Source organism: Leptodactylus fuscus, chromosome 6 (genome assembly GCF_031893055.1).
Source record: "Leptodactylus fuscus isolate aLepFus1 chromosome 6, aLepFus1.hap2, whole genome shotgun sequence".
Classification (NCBI taxonomy): Eukaryota; Metazoa; Chordata; class Amphibia; order Anura; family Leptodactylidae; genus Leptodactylus; species Leptodactylus fuscus.
In genome coordinates, this window is record NC_134270.1 from 123,790,689 (window position 1) to 123,807,667 (window position 16,979).

Consider the following 16,979-nt stretch of genomic DNA (forward strand, 5'->3'; position numbering starts at 1 on the left):
GAAGGCTTCATTCAAAATCTTCTGATGATACTGTGTGCCCCTGTGGTTATACTCAGAACTCTTCTGTAATTTTTGGGAAAATCTGGCAAAAATTGTTGAATTTCCCAAAATGCCAGTGGCATTACAGAATAAATGAAAGGGGTGAGGCCTGGTTCACATCTGCATTCTGTGTTCCATTCGGGCAGTCTGCTTGGGGACTCCCCGAACTAAATACAGAACACATTGACAAGCGGTGAGCTTATGAAAGCACACGGATCCCATAGACATAATACTATATTAGTACTTCATGAACTACCTTTCTCTCCACATGACTCATGTGCACACCGTGCGGAAAACACACTGACCCCATTATAGTCTATGGAGTCCGTGTGCTCTCATACTCTCACCGCTTGACAATGCATTCGGTATGCCATTTGGGGATCTCCAAACAGACTCCCCGAACGAAATGCCCAACGCAAATGTGAACTGGGTCTTTTTTTCGTTTCGTTTTCTAACAATTCTAAGGCTATGTTATCAATATTAGATCAATGGGGGACCCCTACAGATCACTGGTACATGTACAGGATCTCTATATTGTTTACATATAGCCAGCCCGCTGCTCACTTATCATAAAAGTATAGCAGTGAGTGTAGGTATTACAGTGCAGCCTCATTGAAATCTACATACAAATATATGGGTTGTTTGTATAAAATTGGAAAAGCTGAGTTGTCAAAGAGCGAGAGATGTTCTTGGTAACTGTTTTCTGCTCTAGCTAAGTGATAAAGATCCTAAACAGAGAACCTTCTTCTATTAACCCTAAAAGGGTTTATGAAAATGGGGCTTCTAATCTAGATACCTCCTTTAAGAATTTCAGCCAAACACTGTACATACTGATAATATGCCAGAGACTACAAAGAGACATTGTTCATATTGTGGAAAGACTATTCAATTTGTCCATGAGATATGGAGACCTTTCACATTTTACTGTCATACCGAAAGTGGTTTGAAGATGAGTCAGTTTGTTCAAGCAGAGCAATGACCTCCTGTGATGGCACCCAGGGACAGTGCTGTGAGCTGACATATCACTAACCAAACATAAAAGTGGACTTTTACCATTGGATACCGAACAAAGGAGGTAAAGAGACGTGACTTCATTTTTAGGTATATAAAAGACAAGAGCAGAGAGTCTAGTGTTATCACTTTGCACAATGTACAATCAAATTTCTTTTAAGAAAGTGACCGCGGTAAAAACTGCCCAAACTGGCAGTGTCAGCAGTGGCGTCTACCGGAAAGTCTCAGGAGGTGCCTATGCCTCCAGTGTCTATGCTGGGGCAGGAGGATTGGGCACCAAAATTTCATCAAGTTCCCAGAATGCCACGTTCGCAGGTGGATATATACAATATGGAGGTATTCGAATCAGGGGGAATGAGAAGGAGACCATGCAGAATCTGAATGAACGACTGGCCAGCTACATAGACCAAGTGCACTCCTTGGAGAATGCCAATGCCAAGCTAGAAGGCCAAATTAGGGAATGGTACAGCAAAAACAGTGGAAGCTCGGAGAGAGATGACAAGCAATATTTTCAAATTATTGAGGAGCTAAAAAAACAGGTAAAAAGTTGTTCATGTGAATATATGAAATGATGAAACTGTTTTATTGGACATATCTGTCCATATCTTCTGTCTGGTGCCTCTGCACAATACTGGGTACAGAGGTAGTAGTCACTAACTGGCCCTGGTGGTTTGGGGCACACTAGTCTGCTTTTACACTGTACTATGCAGGGCCGCTGTGGAGCATTATACAGTGTGGGGCCGCTGTGAAGTATTATCAGAGAGGAGGGAAGCCCATACATTTTGCCAGTATTAGGCAGTATGAGTCCAATGCCTGCATCACAGTTCCCTCATTAAAACCTTGCACATGTGTGATGTGTGGGTGCTCCATGGCTATGGCATTCCCCATACCGACCATGGAGCTATAGAGATATATACATTACTGTAGTGGATGACGATGCAGGAAGAATACTCAGTAATGTGCAGCACTGGTTGCTGGATAGTCACCACATATGCATATTTCAGTGAAGGAGCCTTGGTGTAGGCTACTAGCCAGAAGATATTGGGTGAGCCCTCGAACAAGTTCCACTGCTGGCCCTAGGCCCTTCAGTCTGATACTGATTACAAGTAGAAAAAGATATACTGTTTCCAGGTTTTCAGTGAAGTTTGGTGGTTGAATGTTGTAAATTGAATATATGACTATATCGTAACTTCGTGTGGTTTTTAGATCTTAGATGCGAAGATAGAAAATGCCAGTGTTTTCCTTCAAATTGATAATGCAAGGTTGGCAGCAGAAGACTTAAAAAAAAAGTAAGAAAAGATTCTGCAAATATATATATATGTGTGTGTGTGTGTGTGTAATACTGCCTTATATGAAGCAATAAACTTTTCACTATTTTGGCGCCCTCTCTACTGCTGGGGCTATCTTTATTTGGACTATCTAACTATCTATCTATCTATCTATCTATCTATCTATCTATCTATCTATCTATCATCTATCTATCATCTATCTATCTCTATCTATCTATCTATCTATCTATCTATCTATCTATCTATCTATCTATCTTTCTAATTACACACTATGAGGCCTATCACAGTGTTTTAAAGATCAGTATCCTTATATACAGTACATGTACCTTTGGGCCTACAGACTGGTCACCAATTGTAAATAAATGAGAATGAGCTATATGTCAGTCATTTGGAGGGTAGCAAAAGGGAGTGCAGAGGTGACATTCGTAACTGGCCTTGGTCGTTCTCTTGCTGGCATAAACATGTAAAAGAGAAAGCTGGCTTCTCACAGGTCGATATTTCAATGAAGCTATCACCAGAGTCAAAGCTAGACCAAAGTTGTCAAATTTGCAGAGATTCAGTTCTCTGCCCAAATCCTGGTTCTAAATATCCTGGCCAAAACTGAATAGCATGTAAGCCCAACCTCTGGAACATAGGGCACATGCCCAAACACCCCTCCCCTCTATACACACCCTTTGTGTGCCTCCAACGAAGGGTCATACAGTTTGGACCTTAGTAGATTTCATAATTCAGAAACTACTGCCAAACTTTGGTCACTCAATGTCCTAGTTAGAGGCAAAGACACTTGATCATTTCTCCCATTATCTTCTCTAGGTTTGAAAATGAGCAAATGTTTAGGATCGCAGTGGAAAAGGACACAGCTGAATTACGTAAGGGGATGGACCAGCTCACCATTACTAGGGCTGACCTAGAGATACAAATCGAAAGTCTGACTGAGGAATTCATCCACCTTAAGAAGAACCACAAGGAGGTTAGTAATCATACTTTTTTTTTTTTTTATAAATTCTTTATTTATAGCAGAAAGGAATAACATGAACATCAATACAGGGCCCACACGACAAGGGGGGGCCGTAACACAAAGACACCAAAACACAATGAAAAGCAAACAGAAAGGTACCATCATAGGTCACATCGCAATAACACTTCCTGTACATTCAGGAAAGGAAAGGGAAAGAAGGAAAGGGGGAGAGAAGAGGAGAAAAAAGGAGAGAAGACTGTACGGCTCCGAGCTCCAAGCAAATAAGGTCAGCAACTCAGATAGGGTCACCTCAAAAGATCTCAATACGACTGAAAACCCTGGAAAAGAATCCAGGGCATCCAGACGTCCACACAGGCATCATGCGTTGCACTCGAGGGTACCATGAGGTCCTCCACGCAACAGGGAATATCTACTTTACAAACCCAGTGGCTTAGAGGGCACACAATACTATTACCAAAACGTAGAAATATAAGCTCAAGCCTCATGGAACATGTAGTTCACAACAGATCTGTGGTAAGACCTCAAAGAGAGGTCCGAGAGATGAGACAAGAAGGGGGCAGGGGTACATACAAGCCACTGGAGTCCGCTGTCTCCCGAGTAAGCAGAACCTGGAGGACCGCTTCACGGTAGTATTAAGCCCATGAGCAATGCAGGAAGAAGACACCAGGGAATCCATTGGTCAAGCTCGGGGACCTACAGAGGGGGAGACGGGGAGAGGAGAGAGAAGAGGGGGAGAAGGAAAAAGAAGAAGGGGAGGGAGAGAATAAGAAGAGAGTACAGAGAAAGACAAACAACTACATTAAGTAACCCCGATCTAAGCTAATCTCAGAGCGGGTAACAACAAACAGTGGGAAAAAACCCACTAAAGCAACTCTCGAGGGCACGCCGCGGCATGCACCAGAGAACTGCCAAAAACCCTAACTGACTAACTGGGGGAGAATTAAACCATGGTAAGTAGCCACCCAGACCCCAAACAGCTATAAAGAAACAACTCAAGGGGGGAACCAGAGCAAATGAGGGGCGAATCACTCCAGCGGAGAGGGTCACTGCCCAAGGACCGCGGCAACCTCCGCCAGGGCACAAAACTTAAAGGCCAAACAAGCAAAATATCAGCAAGACAAATGGAAGGCACTCCAGACGGGAGAGCCCACAAGAGCACAGCAGGAGTCCAGGCAATTGCAAAAAGTCCACAATACAAAAAAGGATACGGGTCCTGACCAAAAAGTTACGATGGGTCCTCCAGCAGTCGACTCTCACAGGATCGAGGGGTAACAGAACCACGGCCAGCAGATGAAGCGGGAGGCAGTGGGAAAGCCAGCCAGTCCAGGAGCACCAAGTCAGGAGAGTCAACGAACTGAGCCAATTCGGGAGCCTGATCAGGAGAACGAAGGTCAAAGCGCCATTTCGGCGGATCTGGAGACGGAACGGATGGCCCCTGCGATAACTAGCACCAGAGTCCAGGATCACCTGAAGCAGTGGTTTGAGGATCCTCCGCATGGCAAGGGTACAATGAGAAACATACGGGAGGATCTTCACCGAAGAGTCGAGACAGGGAATCGGGCCGTGGTGCCAAGCAGCTTGGACGATATCCTCTTTCTCCCTAAAGAAGTGAATCCTGCTGAGGACGTCACGGGGGTCAGCGGAGGAGGCACGTTTGGGACCCGGCACCCGGTGCACTCTGTCATTGTTAATCTCGGTCTCTACTGGTCGAGAGAGAACAGTGTTAAAGAGCTGAGTAACCGTAGATTGAAGCTCAGACGTGGTCACCACCTCCGGGATGCCACAGAGCTTAACATTATTTCGCCTGCCTCTATTCTCCTGATCATCGACCTGAAGAAGAACGTGCTGGTTGAAGTCCTTTTGAGCGGAGAGAGACTGTTCAAGTACACTGAGACGTGCGTCCAGGGAGGCCGATTGTTGCAGCTGAGCAGAGACTTGAACAGATAAAGAGTGAAGTTCAGATTTAAATTCAGCCAGAACGGACTCCTGCTTCTCCTCAACTCTGCGGACCATGTCCTCAAGGTCCGACTTAGTACAGTCCTATGAAAAAGTTTGGGCACCCCTATTAATCTTAATCATTTTTAGTTCTAAATATTTTGGTATTTGCAACAGCCATTTCAGTTTGATATATCTAATAACTGATGGACACAGTAATATTTCAGGATTGAAATGAGGTTTATTGTACTAACAGAAAATGCGCAATATGCATTAAACCAAAATTTGACCGGTGCAAAAGTATGGGCACCTCAACAGAAAAGTGACATTAATATTTAGTACATCCTCCTTTTGCAAAGATAACAGCCTCTAGTCGCTTCCTGTAGCTTTTAATCAGTTCCTGGATCCTGGATAAAGGTATTTTGGACAAACAATTCAAGTTCAGTTAAGTTAGATGGTCGCCGAGCATGGACAGCCCGCTTCAAATCATCCCACAGATGTTCAATGATATTCAGGTCTGGGGACTGGGATGGCCATTCCAGAACATTGTAATTGTTCCTCTGCATGAATGCCTGAGGATTTGGAGCGGTATTTTGGACCATTGTCTTGCTGAAATATCCATCCCCGGCGTAACTTCAACTTCGTCACTGATTCTTGAACATTATTCTCAAGAATCTGCTGATACTGAGTGGAATCCATGCGACCCTCAACTTTAACAAGATTCCCGATGCCGGCATTGGCCACACAGCCCCAAAGCATGATGGAACCTCCACCAAATTTTACAGTGGGTAGCATGTGTTTTTCTTGGAATGCTGTTTCTTTTTGGACGCCATGCATAACGCCTTTTTTTTATAACCAAACAACTCAATTTTTGTTTCCAAAATGAAGCTGCCTTGTCCAAATGTGCTTTTTCATACCTCAGGCAACTCTATTTGTGGCGTACGTGCAGAAACGGCTTCTTTCTCATCACTCTCCCGTACAGCTTCTATTTGTGCAAAGTGCGCTGTATAGTTGACCGATGCACAGTGACACCATCTGCAGCAAGATGATGCTGCAGCTCTTTGGAGGTGGTCTGTGGATTGTCCTTGACTGTTCTCACCATTCTTCTTCTCTGCCTTTCTGATATTTTTCTTGGCCTGCCACTTCTGGGCTTAACAAGAACTGTCCCTGTGGTCTTCCATTTCTTTACTATGTTCCTCACAGTGGAAACTGACAGGTTAAATCTCTGAGACAACGTTTTGTATCCTTCCCCTGAACAACTATGTTGAACAATCTTTGTTTTCAGATCATTTGAGAGCAGGCTGTCCATGTTCGGCGACCATCAAACTTAACTGAACTTGAATTGTTTTGTAGAAAGAAATGGTCCAAAATACCTTCATCCAGGATCCAGGAACTGATTAAAAGCTACAGGAAGCGACTAGAGGCTGTTATCTTTGCAAAAGGAGGATGTACTAAATATTAATGTCACTTTTCTGTTGAGGTGCCCATATTTTTGCACCGGTCAAATTTTGGTTTAATGCATATTGCGCATTTTCTGTTAGTACAATAAACCTCATTTCAATCCTGAAATATTACTGTGTCCATTAGTTATTAGATATATCAAACTGAAATGGCTGTTGCAAACACCAAAATATTTAGAACTAAAAATGATTAAGATTAATAGAGGTGCCCAAACTTTTTCATAGGACGGTAGGTAGCGTACTCAACAAAGTCCAGATGTCATCCAGCCTATGCCACTTAGAGCGACGCGGTGAGGGGGGATCACCCCCAGTGGAGGAATCGGAGAGGTCAGTGGAAGGTCGAGCCCGCGGAGCCGCTGGTGTCAAAGAGAAGTCAGGGATAGAGACAGGGTGCCCGCACAGGGTGGAAGACAGTGACTGCGCCATCAAATCTTTGGAGGAAACAGGCATGTGGCCCTGGGTGACAGGAAGAGATGCAGAACAGTCCAGTTGTGGGGTGGCAGGACAGCCCCTGTTAGGGCCAAGCAGAGAGGCAGCAGCAGGCTGGGAACCGGAGCAAGGTAGCATAGGAGCAGCTGCCAGGACATGAGGTGGGGAGGAAGGAGAAGTGCCAGATGCAGGAGGGCAGCGCTGAGCCAGAGAAACAGGTCCCACTAGGTGTAATTCCCCGTCAGTGAAGGGAAGCAGCGGTGCAGAGGTTACCTGAGAGGCCAGTGGGGTAGAGGCTGACACAGTCACCAGACCTGCACCATCGCTGTAGAGGCCATCGGAGGAGGAGAGGAGCGGAGAAGGCAGGCCTTGCGTAGATGGAGCCGGCACCGAAGGCAGGGGCTGCAGTGGAGCTGCGCAGTAGTCATACTTTCAGAGTACTAATAGCACTGCGGGTTCCATTTCAAACTAACCACTCTACTGCCGACTAATAATCAGAAATGGAAGTAGCGGAACGCCACACCAAAAATTGCTTTGCTTTTAAAGTTTATGATTTCAACAGACATCGCTGATAGAGATTATATTTCCAGTGCAATGTTTTGGGTGACCACAAGGGTATGGAAGTTGTCTATTTAAATAATCTTAAGCAGAACGATTTTTGGTGCGCTGTTCTACTACTTCCCTTTCTGATTTTCACAACTGTGTCTGCACCCCCTGTAGGACAACACTTTCTGCTAAAGTATTTCCCTTATATTTGGATGTTCATTCTTTAAGAGTAGAAGCACTTTACTACCTTCCCTGCCATGTCTTGTAGAAGAAATGATGGACATACAGTATGACAAACATTTGTAATTTGGAAAATCAAAATTTGGGGAGCATTATGGAGTAGGGAAGTTAGTGGCTGCCATACTGGTAATCTTCCCAACATCCAGGGTCAGTTGCTTGTATGGGATGTATAATTTTGGCATGTGGGAGGAAAATAGAGTATCACCAGTAAAACCACACCACAGATGGTGCTTTTGGTTGGACTCAAAGCCAGGACCAGGAGCCAGTGCGGCAGAGCAACAGTGCTAACCACTAAACCACCATGCTACCCTATGACATGCGGTGATCCATTTTGTGCTACTCCTAGGGCTAGTTCACACGGGGACATGGAGGTGGATTTTGACAGCGGAATCCACGTCATAATCCGCCTCCATATAATGCTAGTTTATGTAGAGTGCTAGCTCTTTTTTTTTTCGCTAGGCGAAAAAAGAAGCGAGCTGCCCTTTCTTCAGGTGGAAGCCGCGGTGTACTGGACCGCGGCTTCCGCCTAGCGGCAGCACTCTCTGTTGTCGGCTCATTTGAGACGGCTACGGAGGGGAAAGCCACGACCACGATGGTTGTGGCAGGCGGGTTTTGATCCGAGAGTGACGCGGCTCCTGCGTCACTCTCTGTGTCAAGATCCGCCCCCACCGCTCCCGTGTGAACGAGCCCTAAGGCTTAGTTCACACGTAAATAACGTGTAGCTTATTTTGGCCCCGGAAAAAAATGCTTCTTAATTAGGAAGCGTTTTTTTGACCTTGGCACGCTTTTTGTGGAGCATCCTTTAAGAGAACGGGTCGCAAAAAATGCGTCACGTTTTTTACTGCACGAGTTTTTGCAAAAAAACGTGCGGTAAAATACGCTTCCCATTCACTTTTATTGCTTTCTTCAGGCGGAAAACTCCTGAAGAAAGGTCATGTTGCTTCTTTTTCTCTGCTAGCAGAAAAAAAAAATCTAGCAGCATTGTATGGAGGAGGATTATGACGTGGATTCCACTGTCAAAATCCTCCTCCATTTCCCCGTGTGAACTAGCCCTTACGCAAGGTTCACACTTGCGCTGTGCTCTCGTCATTCATACCTGTTTATGGAATCAGAATGATGGAGAGCCCACCCGCTAAAACAGCAATTACCTGCGAACACCTGCAGATTCCATATAATATACTTTATACTGAAACCGGCAGAAAGAAAAATCCTCCATGCAGGACTTTTCTCTCTACCAATTTTTGGCTAAACTTTTGAAGGAGTCTCTGAAGCAGATGTGAACGAAGCCTTATGGTAGCACATATAAAGATGAGAAATAACATATAATGTATGTACATGTATATGATGTGTTCATGTATGATATTCACTTTATTGATTAGGAAATGGATGATCTTCATAAACAAGCAACAGGTGCTGTGAATGTGGAGGTAGATGTGGCGCCACCTGTGGATCTTGGTAAAATCATGGAAGAGATGAGGGCACAATATGAACAGGTGGTTGAAAAATATCGATCGGAGGCTAGAACAGTGTTTGATAGAAAGGTAAGACATTTCTTTTAAATTTAATTGATTCATGACATCACCAAGATCAGACCTGGGCAATGCCCGGCCCATGGGCGGCCCTTTGACTACTTCTATGCAGCCCGCATAGCTAGTGGAAGGTTTTTGAAGGACCTGTGATAATGTCATCACAGCTTATCACCAGGATAGACTATGACTCGTTAGTGGGCGGAGCCACACAGGACTGTGTGCTTGCTGCAAGCTGCCGGCAGTGGAGGCTGCTGGATGATAAAGAGAGAAGAGACAGCATGTGTGAGCAAGAGGGGGTAGATGTAGGGGGGCAGTTAAACTTTATGCACATGGAGAGGGGACATTAAACTACTAGGGGGCAGATGGAGAGTGACATTAAACTGGGGCTGCTGGAGGAGGATATGAAACCATGGGGGGTAGCTGGAGGGGGACATGTCTGCCTCTAGTTGCCACCAGTTTAATGTCCCCCTCCAGCTGCCCCAGTTTAATGTCCCCTCTAGTTTCTGCTGGTTTATACTGGGGCACCAGGAGAGGACTTACTGCTGTGGGACATTTGGAGGAAAACGATATAATGTGGGGGTGTATAATGTTAGGGTGATTGTAGGAGGATTTTACTTTGTGGACACATGGAAAAATGATTGAGAATGGGCGGAGTCAGCAGAGAACTGGGTGGAGCTAAATTTGCCGTGACTCGCATGGCCCTCTAGAACCGTTACAATTTCTCATGTGGTCCCATGGGAAAATTAATTGCCCACCCCTGACCAAGATGCTGGATTAGCTTGTGCAGAGACAGCAGTTTACACACTATGAGAAGTTCTTAACTGGGAGTTCATAAAAACACCTGCATTTGTTTTACATTAAAAATGCCATAGAAAGTGAACTCATTTTGGGTGGTTAAGCTTCCATTTTCAAAATGAGTTGCGTGTATACATAAAGAATAACTGGCTAGTGTTTCTAACTAGTCTCCTCCTCCGTTCTGTCTAGTCTTCTATGTCACCACACGGTACAACAACGAACATTTTCCTTATGTCACATGTAATCTGATACTTCTCTATGCTATCAGCCTGTCTTGGGAGAACAAAATCGATTTATCAGATATTTCAAACTGAGTGAAGAATTTAACTGGGAGTAGGAGTTGTAAAAAAGAGTCTGTGGGGTGGAGAAAGAAGTATTTTTTCTGATAACATACTGTATATTGCAGATGTCTAAAGAGGTAGCTGTGGCAAGTCAGAATTTTATTATCAAACCCTGTAGTTTTTACACGGAAACTTGTCTGAATTTTATAATTGATGTACAATATATCCAGAGCAAAGTGGGTCTCAATGCATTGCAGATTTTCAGTTCAACTTGAATTGAACATTGAAGTTACATGTCATAACTAGAGATGAGCGAGTACTATTCGAAACGGCCATTTCGAATAGCAGGCACCCACAGGAATGAATGGAAGCGGCCAGCCGCCGGCCACTTAACCCCCTCCATGCCGGCTGCGTCCATTCATTCTAATGGGTGCATGCTATTCGAAACGGGAGTTTCGAATAGTACTTGCTCATCTCTAGTCATAACTGATTTTTATGTGTTACTAATAGAAAGTACGTTCTTATCTGAAATTCTTTTTTTGTGTATACAGGATGCTTTGTTATTAAAGATGAGCGAATAGTATCCAATTGAATACCTCGCTCCTATAGGAATGCGTGTAAGCTGCCAAACACCAAGAGGTTAAGCACATTAAATATTCACTGCACTTAACCTCTTGGTGTTCGGCCACTTACACACATTCCTATGGGAGCGAGGTATTCGATCGAATACTACTCGCTCATCTCTATTTGTTATATGATCAGAACTGCAAAAATCTGAAACTGTCCTGTGAGATAGAAAATAATATGCATAGAAAGTTGATAGTTGTTTATGGCTATCACAACATTCAATTCTGCATAATGTTTTTGCATAGAGAAAAAAAAAATCACCATGCAAATGAAAAACGAGTCTAAGTGACGTGAGGATCTGTGCATAGCAAAGTACAGTATTTGTATCCCCATGTGGTATTTTACTATGCCATGCATGTATATAATCATATGTACTAGTTGAAGAATTTAGTGAGGACTGGAAGAGAGGAATGTCTATATTTCTCCATATGTATAAGGGTCCATTCACACAGAAGAAAATGGTGTGGAATTTGGTGTGGAATTTTAGCGCTGAAAAAAAAGCATCCCATTTACTTCAATGGGTTCCTTTTTCTGCTGCTATGAGGTAGGGGGCCCTGGCGCAATCTTTCACCCAAGACTTCAGTTAAGCCACTGGGTTCTGTATATGTGCTTATAAGCAATTCAACCATGTGTTTGCCTTTCTCCCAGGTGGAAGAGTGGAATATGGAGATACAAACCAACACAAGTGAGTTAGAGAAATGCAAGAAAGAAGTGAAGGAATACAGACAAAAGGTGCAAGAACTGGAGATAGAATCTGAGGCTCTACTCAGTAAGGTCAGTAATGTAGTCACAACTCCGGCTTTTTCTGGGATAATAAAAAAGTATAATTTTTTGGTAGAAACAGCACCATTCTTGTTTATGGACAGGGGAAAAGCACACTTTGTTCTGTTGTTGCACAACCCTTTAAAGGCGTTGTCCACTTTCAGACCAATATGGAGAGACAAATGTTACTGTTTGTATAATACAAAGTTGTTCAATTTTCCAATATACTTTATGTATCATTTCCTCACAATTGGAGTATAATTCACCAATCCTTCTACGTCACTTTTCTGGGCTAGAGGGATGATATTGTGGTGCATATTTGGCGCAAGGCGCTTTCTATTGTGTGCTACAATCATGACACAATTCGCGTCTCACTCGCCACATAGTATGAATATGGTTAAAGAAGGGGCAGGCCAGGGGTGCCTCAGCCCAACAGACTCATGACAGCTTAAGGGGAAAGGGGTTAAAGGTGTTTCCATTGTATTTGGCAGCATCTTTCACTAGCATTACAACTTTGGGCAACCTCCAAGCTGTACAGAGCCATAATATAGCGCCTATAGAATTCCGTGATTGAATAAAATATGGTACGTTTTATCAGATATTTGAAGAAAGATTTACTCTTTCAACAGCTCTGTAGTCTAGTGCTGTATGGAAGCACCATGATAACGCAGCTCTGTCAAGTCCTATGAATTAAAAATATCTGATATCTAATAATCTGTGTGCACATTGTATCATCTTCTATCGCTCAGAATAATACACTAATATTATTGTATTGACAGAAAAATGTAGCGATTGCCATGTTGGAGAATATCGATGCACAATATGCCATACAGCTGGCAGAAGTACAAGAAAATATTAACAACATAGAGACACTACTTCAGAGAACACGCAAAGATGTTGGCAACCAAGTCTCTGAATTTACCCTCCTGTTGAGTTTAAAGAACAAACTAGAGGCTGAGATTGCAACCTATCGTAATCTCTTGGATGGAGCAGCAAGGTGAGAATGATCATTTTAGATTTTTGGATATATATGGAGAAATACTTCTAGTCAGGGGCGTAACCTGAGGCTGTGCAGAGGGTGCAGGCAAACCAGGGCCCAGGAGCCTTAGGGGGGCCCATAAGCACTGGCATCAGTAATGAGATTGCAGCTTCCATCTGACCCATAAACGAAGGAGACCCACAGATTACCTGAACCACACTAAGGTGGATTAAACTTCTCGGTCCCCGTAACTATCACTATCAAGAATTTGCTGTAGGGATGAAGAAGGAGGACCTGGACAAAAGATTGCACCTGGGCCGACAAGACTTTAATTATGCCACTGCTTCTAGTAGCTAAAATTCCTAAGTATGTCATAGAGTTTGGCTGTTCCTTTATTCATGGGCCCTACTGCAACTCTAGGACCCTACTCCATAGTACATAGACTCTAGTATATTAGTAATGGAGAACATGACCTTCTTGAAGCCCAGTGTTGATCATTTGGTGGATCTACAGTATCTACACTTGTCCTTTTTACATTTACTTCTTTTGAACTTAGTTTTCCATAAATATTCAGGGGGAGGGGGAACACACCATGTATGCAGACTTTGCAGGTGCCACCATCAGGAAACACATATCCCCCTACTAACTTCTAGGTTGGTACAGTGTACTATATTAATGATTCCCTTGACGCACTGCTACTAATGGATTGCAATCTACCAGAGAAATTGGCACAATCATAGAGGATTTCCTATAGAATAATGAGAATAGTGATCTATAGTATGATGTCTATCACGCTCCTTACAAATTACAGTAACTGTTGGAGAATCAAAGTAGAATTAACAATGTTCTTCTAGAATGGTGGTCCTATCAAAGAATATGCATAATGTATAGGTCTTTTAAGAGGTTCACTGTACTGGTAATTGCACAGGGTCAGTCATCTGTCTATGCCCATATCTGAGGCAGGACATTATCTAAAAGTACTGCAAAAATGAGAAATATCTTATATTATTTCTATCATCTGGCCATTGCTGAAAGTAAAAAAAAAAAAAAACAACCATGGGGTGTAGCATTACTTTTGCAAGACAGTCAAACAGATGCAAGTAAATTGTTGCTTCAATGTTGCGATGTAGTCATAGTGCATCTGGGGTTATAATACAGATAATCCCTTTAGAGTTTAGGGGGATTAGAACATTATTAGGATTAAAGTAGAAGTCATAAAATTCTAGGAAAGCTACACCATATTGTAGTGACAGAATGTGTCACTCAGTAATATTTCAACATACTGACGGAATATACAATGGGGGAGATTTAGTATGTATTATAACTAGATAGGGCAGAAGATACATCAAGTCTATCACAGTGTCATGAAAGTGAAAGATTTAGCACATTTTGCTAGATATTTTTATTAATTTTCTCTTTCTTATGCAACAATTTGTTCCCAAATTTTGGTACAATTTTGAGAAAAGTTTAGCACATTTTACCATAAGTAGTGTCCAACACAAAACTCTGGAGCAAGGCGTGTACGCTCTTCTTTTAAGTGTGCTACTTATAAATGTAAAAATCAAAAAGGAATCCTGAAGGACCATAATAAGTCACAATCCACCAAGCATCTGTCTGTTCAGAGCCCATTATAAAAATCTGTCTTAGGCTAAGGCCCCATGTAGCGTCCTGCAACGATAAAGCACTGGGGGAAAAACCCTGACATCAATGTATTACGGTTTCTCATAAAGTCTGAAGATGTTTCCTCTGCAAACTTTTTGCTTCCATTATACCTATAGGGAAACCACTGGCGTTGGTATGCTGCGATTTCCACATTTTGGAAATCACAGCATGTCCGCCGCATGGATATTCATGCAATGTGTGGATGGAATTCACCAGAATCCCATCCACTTTGTAGGCATTGTATAATGTCACATTTTTTTTCCATAGCATCTCCACAGCGGCCAAACCGTGGCGTTTGCACCATGTGGGGTCCCGGCCATACACTGAGGCCCCATGTTACAAATCTGGTGATTCCCAAAGGATCCATCTAACAAAAACAGATGGTCTCAAGAAAACAAGTCCATCACCCTATCCATACAGTATGGGAGTCATGACGCAGGTGTTAACAGAACCTTTACCATCCGGGACTAAAAGTTCATGGCAATTCATATATGTACTTTCCTCTTAAATGTTTAGTATTACATATGTCCCAGAGATTTGACATTGACAACTATAAGTTCAAGAGGGCAAAAAAGAATGAGAAGTAATAATCCTACAAGTGGATTAGATGATCAAGTTCCAGCTCGGTCAGCTCTTGCCTTTCATGTCTCAAAGCTTATGTTAATGACTGTGAAATTAGTCTTGTAAGGACATGGGATTAATGTGCTATAATGTGCAAGGGCTCAAAATATCACCCTTTGCCCCTGTAGAGCCATGAGGTCATTCATAATGTAAGGCAGGGATTAGGGGCAGGTGTGAATATCACTGTTCTGACTGCTCCTATGTCTCCGCTCATTGTAAACATCAACCTCTTTTATTTTACAGCTCAATACCCAAATGAAGATGCCCTGAAAGGTTAATGGAAGGAACACAATACCTGCTGAACCTGTGTCAATAAAGCTATAGAGCAGTGCCTGGCTCTTGTCATTCATGGTTTGCAATTGCTTTATGAAACTGCATAAACACTGTAACAGCAAACAAGAAACACTTGGCACGGAGCGCATGTCCGTACGTGCAGCAAAACCTTGATCTTTGCCAGCGACAGATGTAGTGCTGAGTGCCCGTTGGCATAATATAATCTGCTTTCTTGCTTTTCCGTAGGATTGCAATTGTCATTTGACATTATTTATAGGGGTTGTCCAGTTTCAGACCAATATCAAGAAACTAATGTTATTGTTTGTATAATAAAAAGTTGTACAATTTTCCAATATACTTTCTGTATCAATTTCTCACAGTTTTCTAGATTTCTTCTTGCTTTCATTAATTCTGCTTAATCCTAGTGGATAAAAATCAGCCCATGGTCATTTGAGGTACAGTTTATGGTCATGTGATATACAGTCCATGGTCATGTGATATACAGTCCATGGTCATGTGATCTACAGTCCATGAAAATGTGATATACAGTCCATGGTCATGTGATGGACACACAGGTGCACAGCTCGTTACCAGGCAGATGTCTGATCACTGAACTGTGACCATGATGAGCTGTGCATCTGTGTGTACATCATATGACCATGGACTGTATATAACATGACCATGGACTGTATATCACATGACCATGGACTGTATATAACATGACCGTGGACTGTATATGACATGACCATGGACTGTATATAACATGACCATGGACTGTATATGACATGACCATGGACTGATTTTTGTCCACTGGAGTAAGGAGAATGAATGACAGCAAGCAGAGATCTAGAAAACTGTGAGGAATTAATTAATTCAGAAAGTATATAGGAAAATTGTATAATTTATTATTTATTATTATTAATAATAATAATAATAATAATAATACATTTTATTTATATAGCAAGAACATATTCCGCAGCACTGTAGAATTTGTAGGGTTCAAGTACAGACAAAAAGATACATTATAAGATACATTATAAAGAAATAATAACACTGATCTCTCAATATTGATCTAAAAGTGGCCAACCCCTTTAATCTTATTAATTAGAAATGAGCGAACACTGTTCGGAACAGCCGTTCCGAACAGCACGCTCCCATGGAAATGAATGGAAGCGGCCGGCACGCGGGGGAGGTTAAGCTGCCGGCCGCCGGCAAAGTCTGTGTGCCAGGTGCTTCCATTCATTTCTTTTTTTTCTTTTTTTTTATGTAGATTGTGAGCCCCACATAGAGCTCACAATGTACATTTTTGCCTATCAGTATGTCTTTTTTGTAATATGGGATGGAAATCCATGCAAACACGGGGAGGACATACAAACTCCTTGCAGATGGTTTTATGCCCTTGGTGGGATTTGAACACCAGGGCTCCAGCACTGCAAGGCTGCAGTGCTAACCACTGAGCCACCGTGTGGCCCCGCTTCCATTCATTTCTATGGGAGTGTGCTGTTCGGATCGGCTGACTGTT

At 42.8% G+C, this 16,979-nt stretch overlaps 1 protein-coding gene across 1 annotated transcript; it reads left to right on the top strand.

Annotated features, from left to right (window-relative positions):
* Positions 1–1,187: 1,187 nt before the first annotated feature.
* LOC142208582 (keratin, type I cytoskeletal 19-like) lies at positions 1,188–15,450 on the top strand. Its single transcript, XM_075277185.1, has 7 exons — positions 1,188–1,589; positions 2,257–2,339; positions 3,153–3,309; positions 9,308–9,469; positions 11,809–11,934; positions 12,702–12,919; positions 15,428–15,450. Exons 1-7 carry the CDS (start codon positions 1,188–1,190, stop codon positions 15,441–15,443), a joined length of 1,164 nt encoding a protein of 387 aa, XP_075133286.1. The 3' UTR covers positions 15,444–15,450.
* Positions 15,451–16,979: the final 1,529 nt, after the last annotated feature.